Source organism: Oncorhynchus kisutch, linkage group LG14, assembly GCF_002021735.2.
Source record: "Oncorhynchus kisutch isolate 150728-3 linkage group LG14, Okis_V2, whole genome shotgun sequence".
NCBI lineage: Eukaryota > Metazoa > Chordata > Actinopteri > Salmoniformes > Salmonidae > Oncorhynchus > Oncorhynchus kisutch.
This window is the reverse complement of record NC_034187.2, coordinates 14069412-14086031: the sequence shown is the minus strand read 5'-3', so window position 1 is coordinate 14086031 and position 16620 is coordinate 14069412. Positions and strand designations below refer to the sequence as shown.

The window sequence follows — 16620 nt, the reverse complement described above, 5'->3', positions numbered from 1 at the left end:
TGTGTGTGTGTGTGTGTGTGTGTGTGTGTGTGTGTGTGTGTGTGTGTGTGTGTGTGTGTGTGTGTGGTGTGTGTGTGTGGTGTGTGTGTGTGTGTGTGTGTGTGTGTGTGTGTGTGTGTGTGTGTGTGTGTGTGTGTGTGTGTGTGTGTGTGTGTGTGTGTGTGGTGTGTGTGTGTGTGTGTGTGTGTGTGTGTGTGTGTGTGTGTGTGGTGTGTGTGTGGTGTGTGTGTGTGTGTGTGTGTGTGTGTGTGTGTGTGTGTGTGTGTGTGTGTGTGTGTGTGTGCGTGCGTGCGTGTGTGTGTGTGTGTGTGTGTGTGTGTGTGTGTGTGTGTGGTGTGTGTATCCATTGGGATGGACTCAGTTGATGAAGTGTGAACTGTCCCCCGGAGACTGAGACAAAGCTCTCATTCTCAACACTCATTAAATCAATTATTTCCACTTTGCTGCCCAATTCTTGTTTATTCACTGTGCATAGCCTAGTTACTGCATTTCAGACTAGGCTACAGTGGGGCAGGCTACAAGGACATGCTAGCGACTGCCTTGCTGGGAGAAACACTATGGGTGAACCTTCAGAAGCAACATGGTTCTGAAGTGAAGCTGTAACAATGTCACACATGCATCTTTGTAGCTGTAGAACTGTATAAGCAAACAGTTGTAAATTATCAAGGAATTATTATTGTCTGGTCCCTCATTTGTTAAGACATTTGTGTTGCTTTACGTAATATGTCATTATTGTGCTGTATGTGTGTCTATAGTTTGTTCAACGTTGTGGTAGTGTTGTGTTGTCTGAAACTTTGTTTCCCCTGCTGCTGTTGGAGCAGGTCTCTCTTGAAAAATGTATTTTATTTCAACGAGAAAAACCTGCACAAATAAAAAATAAAATACAATTGAAAGTTCCATGTCTGTTACAAAAACAATGCACTGTATCCCTGTCTTTGAGATGTATTTGGTGTAACCTGATGTAGCCTAGTAAGCCTTCAGATATACAATCTTCATCACCTATATCAAATGTTCCCTTTCCTTTTCAAATAGATCTACACGGTTCGAATTGATTACCGTAATATGACATGTTATGAGAGATAGATGAGATCGACCATTGATAGCCGCGTTGTGCAAAAAGGCAAAACCCCAAAAAGTTCATACTCGCTGCCGTCTGTGCATGTTACCTACATAATGTTTACTCCTTTATTTACAAAGCTGAAACTTATTCCGATAACGTTGATAATGGCTCCGATTAAATCCAATTAAAGTAGTTTACAGTAACACAAAGGGAAGGAACGCAGTGATTCCATTCTATTTCACATGGCAGCCCCTACCTAGCCCCACATACCTTGAAGATTCTGCACTCGGATGTCGCTGATCTGTCCGATAAATTCCTCCCGTTCGAACCAGTCCTTATACTCCCACTCGTGTCCAGCCATCAGGACCGTACCCTGGGGAAAGTTGCAGTCTGGACCTCAATAGAAAAACAAACAGAGTAGACTAGGCTCCCTCTAGTCCCGTGTGATCTGAAGGCGATGGAGATGGCAGCCCAATGTGGCAGTCCTACTGTATCCCTCTTCTGCCCCGCTCTCTTTAGCTGGCTATTGTGGAGGTCGCCGGACGGTGAGAGCGGTAGAATAGAAGTCTAATCTACCCGAATGCTCTCCGGTGGAGGAGATGGTTTCTGGCGGAGGAGCATTGTTTTCGCACAGTTTCTCCCTGGTGACGTAGAAAACCCCATAGCACTACTAGGGCGCAAAGCCCAGGACGGAAAATAATTCTGATGAGGGAAAATAATAGCACCTTGATAATATTCACGAGGTGGGTTGTTGTAGTTAACAGTACACGCCCACCATCCTGCACTGTAGAGACGACGAGAGAGGAGAGCCAGTCTCAGCTCAGAGAGAAATAGAAAGAGAGAGAAAGAGGGAGAAAACACTGATATGCTTCCAAGAATGTCCATGAATAGGACCATAGACCATTCCCGCTATAAACATAATTGCATTATGTTAGAATTGCACTGCACATTAATATGATTCCCCGCCCGAGATTACAAAAAACATAGGCTACTGTAAAAACACATGAATTTCACGTGATCACATGTGAAGTGTTCCAAAAACACATGTTAATGCGATAACATGTGACAACATGTAAAGAAATCAACACGTGATAACATGAAACTACACGTGAAAACATGTGGTCACATATGAAGTGTTCCAAAAAAACATTTTCACATGTGACATTTCTGATGTCATCATGTTATTTTCCACATGTGAAATCGTGTTTTTTCCTTTAAAGGTAAATGTTACAAAACAACTGATGGTGAGGAATTCAACTCCAATCAGGGGCAGACTTAGGGATTTGGAGACCCCAGGCAGAGGCCAGTCTGAGGCACCCCCCGCCCGCCTCAAAAAAATGTGATTTATAGTAAACACATGGGATTTAACCTGTGTGGCTCAGTTGGTGGAGCATGGTGCTTGCAATGCCAAGGTTGTGGGTTTGATTCCCACAGGGGACTCATAAGAAAAAAGTATAAACTCACTGTGTGATATTAGGTTGCTTCTTGTGTAAATATTTTCTGTCTGGATTTGAATGATTTGAACTAAGTTGCTCTGGATAAGAGCATGTGCTAAATTTAAAAACTGTAATAATGTATGACTTTTTAATGTGCCATGAACACAACCAGTCATTATGTTTTCATCTGGTTGTCAAACAAAGCACTTCAAAGGTAACAAGTCCAGCATCCGAACAGTGCACTTTGCACCTGCTAACTATCTCACTGGAGAAAGCACCAAAGCCAGCGAAACAGAGCCCCTCTGTCTTACTATATGTGGTCAATGTATCTGATGCTGTCTGGCCAAAAAGAGTATGACATGCCCTATTCTTTTTGGCCAGACAGCATCAGATGCATGGGCAACACATACATGTCCTCTGCCTCTAGAGTCTAAGGACCAGGTCCTGGGTTTCTGCTAAGCTAACATACAGAATTGTTTTAAGATGGTCATACCAAGTATCATTTAGGTATTTGACTTGAAATTTTAGGACCCCTGTAAGTATAACAAATATATCCCTTTAAGTGGAAATGCCCTTCTCAATTCCATAAATTCTTAGGCCCGGTACCAGGTTACCTTCAAACGATTCTCGTGACACTTGTGGGGGTCGTAGAGCAAAACAGAGAACACCATCATATTCGTGTGCGTCTCATCTTTCCATAGGGCTTGTGAGGACTTTACAGACGTTTTCAAGAGAAGACCATTTTTCGGGATGTCTCCTGGTCTGACAAACACAGCTGTAGCTACAGATATCTCTAGCTTAAACAGACAGATTATTATGAGGATGTTTCTATTATTTAATTATTCTGCCTCAAGCGGAGCATGGGGGGGCCTCAGCGGATATTATTTATTTATTTCATTTTTATGCCCAGCTCACGAGGCCCCTTCAGCTCAGTTGGTAGAGCATGGTGCTTGCAACGCTAGGGTTGTGCTACAGTTCGATTCCCATGGGGAACCCATTTGTAAATGTATGTACTCACTAAGTCGCTTATGGCTAATGGTAAGTCTGGTCACATAAAGAGTTTATGGACATACTGAAATCTAAAAATAACACATTTTCTCCCCTTGAGGAAATGAAAGAGTCCACTACATTCAGTGGTCACCTGGATCAAAGACTCCTGACTCACCCTCTCCTACCATGGTCTCATTCCCAACTGGCAATCTATTTCCTATATACTGCAGTACTTTTGACCAGGCCCCATAAGGCTCTGTTCAAATGTGATGCACTATATAGGGAATAGGGTGCCATTTGGGATGCTGATATGGTCTCTGTGGGTAGCTGACCCATACGAACACGGACTCTTCTGTAGAGCTACTTCATTAGAATGGCTTTATGATGTGTGCTCTCCATGCCAGCGGATCTTATTTAAGGTACACACAGTTATTAAAGCCCTGGTAATTATTAGGTTTAACCAGGATTATGCAGTGTACTGTAAATCATTACATGTCTCGCCTCTAAGTCCAGTCCAAAGGAACTCTTATAGGCCCACTTTTGCAAATAGAATGTAGATGACTTACAGTCAATTTTCTACAGTAGTTAACAACGATAAGAGCAAAAGAGAAAATAAAACCCAGGAAAGCCCTTCTTGAATTACTGATCTGAACCTGCAGTATACTGTGAACCATGACACTTTCAAGACTCCTTCCTAGCCCACAGTCCAAATGGTACACATACCACTGAGTGGTAACATTAGCACTTGTATTGGCAATTGCCTTCACCTGAATAATGCACAACCACCCCCTGGTAGTATAATGTTTTACAGTGTTTGTACCCTCTGAGTGAACAGTGAACAGCGTGCACCTGTTTAGAGTGGGTGTTGTCTTACAGTAAGGATGATTGTAAATACAATAAGTAAACCCATTAAAATATATAAACCTTTAGGTCATTAAGGTACTGCATCATATCGCACAAAGATATACAGTAGCTCTCATCTAGCTCATCTGTCATCCACTCTGCAGGTAGATGCCAAGTAGTCTCTCCCCACAGCCTATAAGCGCCACCAGTCTGTTGAGACAGACTAATGCCAATCGCCTCTAGTTCCTTATACTTGGCAGTTAGTCCCTCAGCTCTGGGCCAGCTGGTGAATGCTAGCTTCTACCTGGCAGGTGGTTCTCTCACTCACACACACATGCACGCACGCACACACACACACACACACACACACACACACACACACACACACACACACACACACACACACACACACACACACACACACACACACACACACACACACACACACACACACACACACACACACACCTGGCATGTGGTTCATCCATTTTAGATTAAAAACCCTTCCCTGGAGAGGAGCACAGCAGACTCCTGTTAACAACCATCTCAGAGGCAGAGAGTTAATAATGAGTCATGAGGCTGGGCATATTAATGATACTTTTATAGTAGCACTTTGGTTAGTTAAGTTAACAATTCATTACATAACCAAGTGCCCATAGTATTTATTTGAATCTCTTCTCTGTTCAAGTTTTTTCAATGTAAATAACATGAGTAAGTCTACCTCTGATAAGCTTCCCAGTAAAGCATTAAAAACAATCAAGCAACACAGAAAAGTGCTAAAAATAGCCCATATTAGCATTTTTTATGATTTATTTATCCGTTATTTTACCAGGTAAGTTGACTGAGAACACGTTTTCATTTGCAGCAACAACCTGGGGAATAGTTACAGGGGAGAGGAGGGGGATGAATGAGCCAATTGTAAACTGGGGATTATTAGGTGTCCATGATGGCTACACAGGTAGCTTTAGAAACAAGGTCCATGAAGTCAATAGTTTGCTTGTAAAATATTAATTCTATTCTCTCTTCATTCATCTCTGAAACTCACTTATTTAATACCTTTGATGATACAGTGGTAGCAATACATGGTTATAATACCTACAGAAAAGACAGAAATGTCAACAGAGGTGGTGTTGTGGTCTATATTCAGAACCACATTCCTGTAAAGCCTAGAGACGATCTAATGTTAAATACTGTAATAGGGCTACAGGTTCATCTGCCTCACCTAAAGCCCATTCTTGTGGGAAGCTGCTATAGACCACCACGTGCTAACAGTCAGTGTCTGGATAATATGTGTGAAATGCTTGATAATGTATGTGATATCAACAGAGAAGTATATTTTCTGGGTGATTTAAATATCGACTGGCTGTCATCAAGCTGCCCACTCAGGAAAAAACGTCAAACTGTAACCAGTGCCTGTAACCTGGAACAGGTTGTCAGTCAACCTACTAGGGTAGTTACCAACAGCACAAGAATGAAATCATCAACATGTATTGATCCCATTTTCACTAACGCTTCAGATATTTGCTTTAAAACAGTATCCAAATCCATAGGATCACAATATAATTGCCATATCTAGGAAAACCAAAGATTCAAAGGCTGGGCCTAATATAGTGTATATGAGGACAGGCTGGGCCTAATATAGTGTATATGAGGTCATACAATAAGTTTTGTAGTGATTCATAAGTTGATGAAGTTTAGAATTGCTGGTCTGTGGTGTGTAATGAGGAGCAACCAGATGCTGCAATTGATGCATTTATGAAACTACTTATTCCAGTTACTAATAAGCACGTATCCATTAAGAAAACGACTGTAAAAACTGTTAAATCCCCTTGGATTGATGAGGAAACTAAACATGATATGGTTGAGAGGGATATTTTATTTATTTTTATTTAAGTAGGCAAGTCAGTTAAGAACAAATTCTTATTTTCAATGACGGCCTAGGAACAGTGGTTTAACTGCCTGTTCAGGGGCAGAACGACAGATTTGCCACCGAGGTCTGACAATCTGGATGGAAAATTACTGAGGATGATAGCAGACGATATTGACACTCCTATTTGCCACATCTTCAATTTAAGCCTCCTAGAGGGCACCTCAGCCCTGGAGGGAAGCTAAAGTCATTCCGCTACCCAAGAATAGTAAAGCCACCTTTACTGGCTCAAATAGCCGACCAATCAGCCTGTTATCAACTCTTAGTAAACTTCTGGAAAAAATGGTGTTTGACCAGATACAATGCTATTTCACAGTAAACAAATTGACAACAGAATTTCAGCATGCTTATAGGGAAGGACACTCAACAAGCACAGCACTGAAACAAATTACTGATGATTGGCTGGGAGAAATGAATGATACAATGATTGTCGAGGCTGTCTTGTTAGACTTCAGTGCAGCTTTTGACCTTATCGATCATAGTCTGCTGCTGGAAAAACACATGTGTTTTGGCTTTACACCCCCTGCTATAATGTGGATAAAGAGTTACTTGTCTAACAGAACACAGAGGGGGTTCTTTAACAGAAGCCTGTCAATTATAATCCAGTTAGAATCAGGAATTCCCCAGGGTAGCTGTTTAGGCCCCTTACTTATATTTATTTTTACTAATGACATGCCACTGACTTTGAGTAAAGCCAGAGTGTCTATGTATGCGGATGACTCAATGCTATACACATCAGCTACTACAGCGACTGAAATGACTGCAACACTCGACAAAGAGCTGCAGTTAGTTTCAGAGTGGGTGGCAAGGAATAAGTTAGCCCTAAATATTTCTAAAACTGAAAGCATTGAATTTGGAACAAAACACTCACTAAACCCTGAACCTCAACAAAATCCTGTAATAAATCAATGGAAATTGAGTAACCCTAGAGTAACCCTAGAGTAACTGAGTAACCCTAGAGTAACCCTAGAGTAATAGGAGTAACCCTAGATTGTAAACTGTCATGGTCAAAACATACTGATTCAGCAGTAGCTAAGATGGGGAGAAGTCTGTCTATAATAAAGCGATGTTCTGCCTTCTTAACAACTCTATCAACAAGGCAGGTCCTATAGTCCCTAGTTTTGTCGCACCTTGACTACTGTTCAGTTGTGTGGACAGGTACCACAAAAAAGGAAAAAGAAAATTGCAATTTGCTCAGAACAGGACAGCACGGCTGGCACTGGGATGTACACAGAGAACTAATATTAATAATATGCATGTCAATCTCTCCTGGTTGAAAGTGGAGGAGTGATTGACTTCATCACTACTTTTATTTATGAGAGGTATTGACATGATGAATGCACCGAGCTGTCTGTCTAAACTACTGGCACACAGCTCGGACACCCATGCATACCCCACAAGACATGCCACAAGAGGTCTCTTCACTGTCCCCAAGTCCAGAACAGACTATGAGAGGCACACAGTACTACATAGAGCCATGACTACATGGAACTCTATTCCACATCAAGTAACTCACGCAAGCAGTAAAATTAGATTTAAATAACAGATTAAAAACGTCTTATAGAACAGCGGGGACTGTGAAGCAACACAAACATTGGCACAGACACATGCACACACACACACACACACGATAACATACGCATGGATTTAGTACTGTAAATATGTGGTAGTGGTTGAGTAGGGGCCTGAGGGCACACAGTGTGTTGTGAAATCTGTGAATCCTTTTAAAATTGTATAAACTGCCTTAATTTTGCTGGACCCCAGGAAGAGTAGCTGCTGCTTTGGCAGCATCTAATGGGGATCCATAATAAATACAAATACAAATGATATTAACAAGCAACCTTTGCCGGCTGTGGATATTCAATCCTGCTCCTCTTCTTCCAGTCATGAAGTCATGAAACCTTAGCTGTGGTGTGCTGTCTGGCCTCACAGTACTGTGCAGTGCTGTCTGGCCTCACAGTACTGTGCCGTGCTGTCTGGCCTCACAGTACTGTGCCGTGCTGTCTGGCCTCACAGTACTGTGCCGTGCTGTCTGGCCTCACAGTACTGTGCAGTGCTGTCTGGTCTCACAGTACTGTGACGTGCTGTCTGGCCTCACAGTACTGTGCCGTGCTGTCTGGCCTCACAGTACTGTGCAGTGCTGTCTGGTCTCACAGTACTGTGACGTGCTGTCTGGCCTCACAGTACTGTGACGTGCTGTCTGGCCTCACAGTACTGTGACGTGCTGTCTGGCCTCACAGTACTGTGACGTGCTGTCTGGCCTCACAGTACTGTGACGTGCTGTCTGGCCTCACGGTACTGTGACGTGCTGTCTGGCCTCACGGTACTGTGCCGTGCTGTCTGGCCTCACAGTACTGTGCCGTGCTGTCTGGCCTCACAGTACTGTGCCGTGCTGTCTGGCCTCACAGTACTATGCTGAGTTTGAAAAGACAACTTGAGTGCGCAGGGAGCTTATAATCATGAGTTCGCCTTGACTGACAGCTCTTTGAAACACCTTTGTCAAGCAACTTGGATGTAGTGAGCAGTGTTGCAGTAAAATCATCACAAGCAAATGTAGTGATACACAAAGCAACTCTAACAACATTGAAATTGTGTTTAGGATATGTACATCTCCTATTTGGCATGACTTTTGTTGACTTGACAACTGCGTCAGAGTTTTGAATGCCCCCCATTTTGTTCCATTCTGGCCGAAGACCTAGCTAGCCAGTAACTAGCTAACACCAGACACAGATGAAGACCTAGCTAGCCAGTAACTAGCTAACACCAGACACAAATGAAGACCTAGCTAGCCAGTAACTAGCTAACACCAGACACAGATGAAGACCTAGCTAGCCAGTAACTAGCTAACACCAGACACAGATGAAGACCTAGCTAGCCAGTAACTAGCTAACACCAGACACAGATGAAGACCTAGCTAGCCAGTAACTAGCTAACACCAGACACAGATGAAGACCTAGCTAGCCAGTAACTAGCTAACACCAGACACAGATGAAGACCTAGCTAGCCAGTAACTAGCTAACACCAGACACAGATGAAGACCTAGCTAGCCAGTAACTAGCTAACACCAGACACTGATGAAGAGCTAGCTAGCCAGTAACTAGCTAACACCAGACACAGATGAAGACCTAGCTAGCCAGTAACTAGCTAACACCAGACACAGATGAAGACCTAGCTAGCCAGTAACTAGCTAACACCAGACACAGATGAAGACCTAGCTAGCCAGTAACTAGCTAACACCAGACACAGATGAAGACCTAGCTAGCCAGTAACTAGACACAGATGAAGACCTAGCTAGCCAGTAACTAGCTAACACCAGACACAGATGAAGACCTAGCTAGCCAGTAACTAGACACAGATGAAGACCTAGCTAGCCAGTAACTAGCTAACACTAGACACAGATGAAGACCTAGCTAGCCAGTAACTAGCTAACACCAGACACAGATGAAGACCTAGCTAGCCAGTAACTAGACACAGATGAAGACCTAGCTAGCCAGTAACTAGCTAACACCAGACACAGATGAAGACCTAGCTAGCCAGTAACTAGCTAACACCAGACACAGATGAAGACCTAGCTAGCCAGTAACTAGCTAACACCAGACACAGATGAAGACCTAGCTAGCCAGTAACTAGACACAGATGAAGACCTAGCTAGCCAGTAACTAGCTAACACCAGACACAGATGAAGACCTAGCTAGCCAGTAACTAGCTAACACCAGACACAGATGAAGACCTAGCTAGCCAGTAACTAGACACAGATGAAGACCTAGCTAGCCAGTAACTAGCTAACACCAGACACATATGAAGACCTAGCTAGCCAGTAACTAGCTAACACCAGACACAGATGAAGACCTAGCTAGCCAGTAACTAGCTAACACCAGACACAGATGAAGACCTAGCTAGCCAGTAACTAGACACAGATGAAGACCTAGCTAGCCAGTAACTAGCTAACACCAGACACAGATGAAGACCTAGCTAGCCAGTAACTAGCTAACACCAGACACAGATGAAGACCTAGCTAGCCAGTAACTAGACACAGATGAAGACCTAGCTAGCCAGTAACTAGCTAACACCAGACACAGATGAAGACCTAGCTAGCCAGTAACTAGCTAACACCAGACACAGATGAAGACCTAGCTAGCCAGTAACTAGCTAACACCAGACACAGATGAAGACCTAGCTAGCCAGTAACTAGCTAACACCAGACACAGATGAAGACCTAGCTAGCCAGTAACTAGCTAACACCAGACACAGATGAAGACCTAGCTAGCCAGTAACTAGCTAACACCAGACACAGATGAAGACCTAGCTAGCCAGTAACTAGACACAGATGAAGACCTAGCTAGCCAGTAACTAGCTAACACCAGACACAGATGAAGACCTAGCTAGCCAGTAACTAGCTAACACCAGACACAGATGAAGACCTAGCTAGCCAGTAACTAGCTAACACCAGACACAGATGAAGACCTAGCTAGCCAGTAACTAGACACAGATGAAGACCTAGCTAGCCAGTAACTAGCTAACACCAGACACAGATGAAGACCTAGCTAGCCAGTAACTAGACACAGATGAAGACCTAGCTAGCCAGTAACTAGCTAACACCAGACACAGATGAAGACCTAGCTAGCCAGTAACTAGCTAACACCAGACACAGATGAAGACCTAGCTAGCCAGTAACTAGACACAGATGAAGACCTAGCTAGCCAGTAACTAGCTAACACCAGACACAGATGAAGACCTAGCTAGCCAGTAACTAGACACAGATGAAGACCTAGCTAGCCAGTAACTAGCTAACACCAGACACAGATGAAGACCTAGCTAGCCAGTAACTAGACACAGATGAAGACCTAGCTAGCCAGTAACTAGCTAACACCAGACACAGATGAAGACCTAGCTAGCCAGTAACTAGCTAACACCAGACACAGATGAAGACCTAGCTAGCCAGTAACTAGCTAACACCAGACACAGATGAAGACCTAGCTAGCCAGTAACTAGCTAACACCAGACACAGATGAAGACCTAGCTAGCCAGTAACTAGCTAACACCAAACACAAATGAAGACCTAGCTAGCCAGTAACTAGCTAACACCAGACACAGATGAAGACCTAGCTAGCCAGAAACTAGACACAGATGAAAGGGGAAACAACAGTATCTTTGGCACAGATGAATAGGGTCAACTTTGAATGATATTTGTTGACACCCTACAGTAAAATTTTGGCACCAGTAGAGTAGTTATTTAGCTATATAAACCACGCCCCTCTGCAAATCCACGATGTTGGTTGCAAGGCTGTACATATTTAAATTAGGTAAGAGAATATCATGTTACCACTGGTGTATTAAGGTGAGAGTTAAGGTGATGTCACCTTGTCCCCTTAATAATTAATCAAAGTGTTTGACATGGGGGAGGGGACCAGTAACTTTATGATCAAACTTGATAAATGTAGAAGCATCCGTCGTTTTTCATATTTTGGTCATTATACTTTGATCTGGTTTCCTTCAAATATCATAACATTTCATGAAAAACATGATTTTGACTGTTCATGACTTTGAAGGCAGGGCATCAGCTGCTGCTGGTTCGAAGGAGGCACACAGAGAGGGCAGACAAGCAATCAGACAGATGCATACTGAAGAGTTGAGAAGACAGACAGTGTAAAGGAAAGTGCGCAAGACAAATAGGGCAACAAAGTCAAAAGCACAGAAACACATAGCAACCCAGACCTCAACTGTAGTATAGAATGTCTGGTAGAATGAAGCATCTGTCACATCTTCAGAGAACCCTATAGTCTCTCTCTCTCTCTCGCTCTCTCTCTCTTTTATTAAGACAAAGAAGAGAAAGAGAGAGCATTTTTGTTTTTCTCAGAGCTGTAGTTAAGAGAGCCTCTCTCTCTCAGGGTTTGCTCTGCAGAGCAGTATAGTAATCTGTATAAAGCGATGGGTCGTTGCTCCCCAGCCCACTCTGAGTACCATGCAGAGGCAGCTGTTATATAACACAACACAGAGATGAACGTTTTGGAGAAAGACAATTAATAAGTACTTTATTCAACCCTAAATCAACTCCATCACTTTGGATCCACATACATAGTGCTCTACAGGGCCTCATAATCCAGTACATAATCCCTTTAAATTGAACATAACATTTTCGTTGACACCATCTGGATGTTTACTCTACTAGAACATTCAAAACAAATTATTAGGACCGTCAGTTTGGGATTCGTGTTGATAAGAAAACATGCAGTGCATGATTAATATCTTATATTATGTGGAGAATTTTCACAACATTTTGCAGCAAATCATAGCAGAATAAGCACTCTGCTGTTAAATGAGTTTTAAATTGAAACTGGGTTAAAAGCACTGAGCCAGTGTTTATGTTCTGTGGCCTGAACTTGTGTCAACGTATCATGCTGCAGTTCTATCCACCCTGTGGGTACAAAGCCTTCTCTATTGTTGCATTACACCAATGGACATTTATTCATTCATCACTGCTACAGTTGTTATGATATTGTTGTTTATTACCATTTTCATTATTTTATTTTATTTAGTACTGCATGTTGGAGCTCGGAGCCTATCATTTCCACGATACCCTGCAATCACTCTGACCGTGATCAGTCTTGTAATTGGTGTTAGCCTTTTACTGCAGTGGGCTAAATCAGGGTCACACAGAGTGATTCTTGGTAGTCTTAAACAAATCTACTTTGAAACAAAAGTATACACCTCAGACACATGGTTATGGACTTTAAAAAAAGAAGACACCTGTGCCATGTCAGATATAGAATTAAAATGTATTCAATTTGGAGTTTCCATCCCAGAATTAGACTTTATATACATGACAGAAGACTGACATATAACAAAACCGTTTGACATAGAAACACCAGATTTTCTGCATAGTTTTTAATTATTAATATTAATTAATGAATTATGGAAAATATTAATATCATTCCACCCATCAGGCCACTAGGTACTTTGACTGCAGGAAACGGAATGTCAGGCATTCTACTGCTCAGTGGAACTCATTTCTGGAGCCTTAGATCCTATTCGAACTGTCAGAAGGAGAGAGAGAGAGTGAGAGAGACAGAGAGAGAGAGGAGGGTGAGAGAAATTGTCACCATGCTAGTGTATGATCGTAATCATCACACACGGGGGTTTGGGTTTAAATGCCCTTCTCATCATGAACTGATGCTTGAGGTTCTCCCTGTTGGTCTAGGGTCTCCCTGATGCTTGAGGTTCTCCCTGTTGGTCTAGGGTCTCCCTGATGCTTGAGGGTCTCTCTGTTGGCCGAGGGTCTCCCTGATGCTTGAGGGTCTCTCTTTTGGCCGAGGGTCTCCCTGATGCTTGAGGGTCTCTCTGTTGGCCGAGGGTCTCCCTGATGCTTGAGGGTCTCTCTGTTGGCCGAGGGTCTCCCTGATGCTTGAGGGTCTCTCTGTTGGCCGAGGGTCTCCCTGATGCATGAGGGTCTCTCTGTTGGCCGAGGGTCTCCCTGATGCTTGAGGGTCTCTCTGTTGTCCGAGGGTCTCCCTGATGCTTGAGGGTCTCTCTGTTGGCCGAGGGTCTCCCTGATGCTTGAGGGTCTCTCAGTTGGCCGAGGGTCTCCCTGATGCTTGAGGGTCTCTCAGTTGGCCGAGGGTCTCCCTGATGCTTGAGGGTCTCTCTGTTGGCCGAGGGTCTCCCTGATGCTTGAGGGTCTCTCTGTTGGCCGAGGGTCTCCCTGATGATTGAGGGTCTCCCTGATGCTTGAGGTTCTCCCTGTTGGTCTAGGGTCTCCCTGATGCTTGAGGGTCTCTCTGTTGGCCGAGGGTCTCCCTGATGCTTGAGGGTCTCCTTGATTCTTGAGGGACTCCTTGACGCTCCAGGGTCTCCTTGACGCTCCAGGGTCTCCCTGATGAGTGAGGGTCTCCCTGACGCTTGAGGGTCTCACTGATGCTCAAGGGTCTCCCTGATTCTTGAGGGACTCCTTGACGCTCTAGGGTCTCCTTGACGCTCCAGGGTCTCCCTGATGAGTGAGGGTCTCCCTGATGTTTGAAGGTCAGTTTTTAAATTCCTCTGCAATCCATGGAGCCTTAACAGTTCTAACAGTCAGTTTCTTAACAGGTGCATGTTGATCAATAATTGGAAGAAGCAATTTCATAAATTCATAAAGTGCACCGTCTGGATGCTCCTCATTAATCACATCAGACCAACAAATATTTGTTAACATCATCCACATAAGAGTCACAGCAAGAGTCACAGCATCTTTTGTATAATCTCTTATACACTATTTTAGTCCCAGCTGTTGGAACTTTGGCTTTCCTGGATATAGCCACAATATTGTGATCACTGTATTGTGATCATTGTACTCCAATGGGTACAGATACAGCTTTAGAACAATGTTCTACAGTATTAGTAAAAATGTGATCGATACAAGTGGATGATCTTGTTCCTGTAGTGTTTGTAAACACCCTGGTAGATTGATTAATAACCTGAACCAGATTACAGCCACTGGTTACAGACAGCTTGAGGAAAACCAGTCAATATTCAGGTCCCCAAGAAAGTAGACCTCTCTGTTAACATCACATACACTATCAAGCATTTCACACATATTATTTAGATACTGACTGTTAGCACTTGGCGACCTATAGCAACACCCCAAAAGAAAAGGCTTTAGATGTGCCAAGTGAACCTGCAACCACAACACTTCAATAACATGTGACATGAGATCTTTTCTAAAGCATTACAGGGATATGGATCTGAATATATACAGCAACACCTCACCCATAAGCATTTATGTCTCTTCTATAGATGTTATATCCTTGTATTCTTACTGCTGTATCATCAAATGAATTATCTAAGTGAGTCTCAGAAATGGCTAATATAAGAATGTTGTCTGATGTTAGCAAGTTACTGATTTCATGACCCTTATTTCTAAGGCTACATATATTAATATGGGCTATTTTCAGCCCTTTCCTGGGTAACTAATCAGAGATAGACGTAATAGCGAAAAGAGCAGACAAAGCAATATCTTTTTTTTAATCAATTGGTGTGTGTGTAAGTGTGTTCTGGGGGGTTGAAGCTATGAACCCATAAGCTTGGCTCTCTCATCTCCCCCAGGCTTCTGGGAGGGTGGACAATGAACCTGTCATAGCAGATGTAAGCCAAGTCCCCACACACTCTGGCAGCTTTCATGGGTGAGATCAGTTCTTTCCTCTTCTGGCGCCCAGCTTCAGGATAGTCCTCATTGAAGAAGATAATCTTTCCTCTCAAGTTCTTGGCTTTTTCCAGAACAGCTACCTTGTCCTTGAACCTCAGGAACTTGCCCACTGTCGGCCTGGGCCTGTCAACAGGCATGTGGTGGGTTTTCCAGTCCTGTGGGCGCACTCGACTTCAATCTTCCTGTGGTCCATCTTCAATTTCTCAGAGATCATTTCCCTTACTTTGTCCTCAGACTCCGCCCAGGTCTCATGTGGAGATTCTGTAATTCCGTCCACGACCATGTTGTCAGTGTCACTTAATTGTCACTTAATTGTCCCTTGAAATCCTTAGATCAGAGAAAGCCTGCAGGTCCTGATCTTTTGGATCCCTGCTTTTTAAATCTGGCTGCTGATTTAATAGCTGAACCACTTACATCTCTGTTCAATCTAACCCTGGAATGTACGGAAATTCCAAAGATCTGGAAATCAGCATTTGTCCTACCACTTTTAAAAGGGGGAGATCCAACTCTTTTAAATAATTATAGGCCAATCTCAAAGCTGTCACCCCTGGTGAAAATACTTGAAACCCTTGTAAGTGAACAGCTAAAATAGTTTTTATTTACTAACTCTCTTTTATCAATGTACCAATCGGGCTTCAGGAAGAAGCATAGCACAATTACAGCAGCCATGAAAGTTTTAAATGATATCACTGAAGCCATTGACAAAAAACAGCACTGTGTCTCACTTTTTATTGGTCTCTCTAAGGCTTTTGATACAGTTGATCATGCTATACTAAGGTAGAGATTGTTGAGTGTAGGTCTTTCGGAGCATGCAGTTGCATGGTTTGCTAACTATCTGTCTGATAGATCTCAGTGCCCTCAATTTGATGGGCTTATGTCTGTTAAATTGTCTGTATTGAATGGTGTGCCCCAAGGCTCTGTACTTGGTCCTCTCTTATTCACTATTTATAATAATTATTTAGACAAAAATGTCCAAAATGCACAACTTCATTTTTTATGCTGATGATACTGTTATTTACTGTTGTGCCTCGTCTCTTACAAAAGCTTTCCAGAACATGCAAACTGCTTTTTATACTGTTCAACATACTTTGTGTCAATTGAAGCTTATCCTCAATACTGAAAACTAAACTAATGGTGTTTTCTAATGCAAGAAATAGACCTCTGAACCTTTCACCTATTACTACCT

General features: G+C 43.0%; 1 protein-coding gene across 2 annotated transcripts in view; it reads right to left on the bottom strand.

Annotated features, from left to right (window-relative positions):
- Window positions 1-1853, bottom strand: part of LOC109904270 (calmin) — a 44550-nt gene extending 42697 nt beyond the window's left edge. The window contains exon 1 of one of the 2 annotated variants that reach the window (XM_031787895.1): window positions 1331-1853. In XM_031787895.1, coding sequence (XP_031643755.1) covers window positions 1331-1421 — 91 coding nt within the window. In that variant the 5' untranslated portion in view covers window positions 1422-1853. The remainder of the gene's footprint in view (window positions 1-1330) is intronic. The other variant, XM_020501513.2, reaches the window with a different exon arrangement.
- Window positions 1854-16620: the final 14767 nt, after the last annotated feature.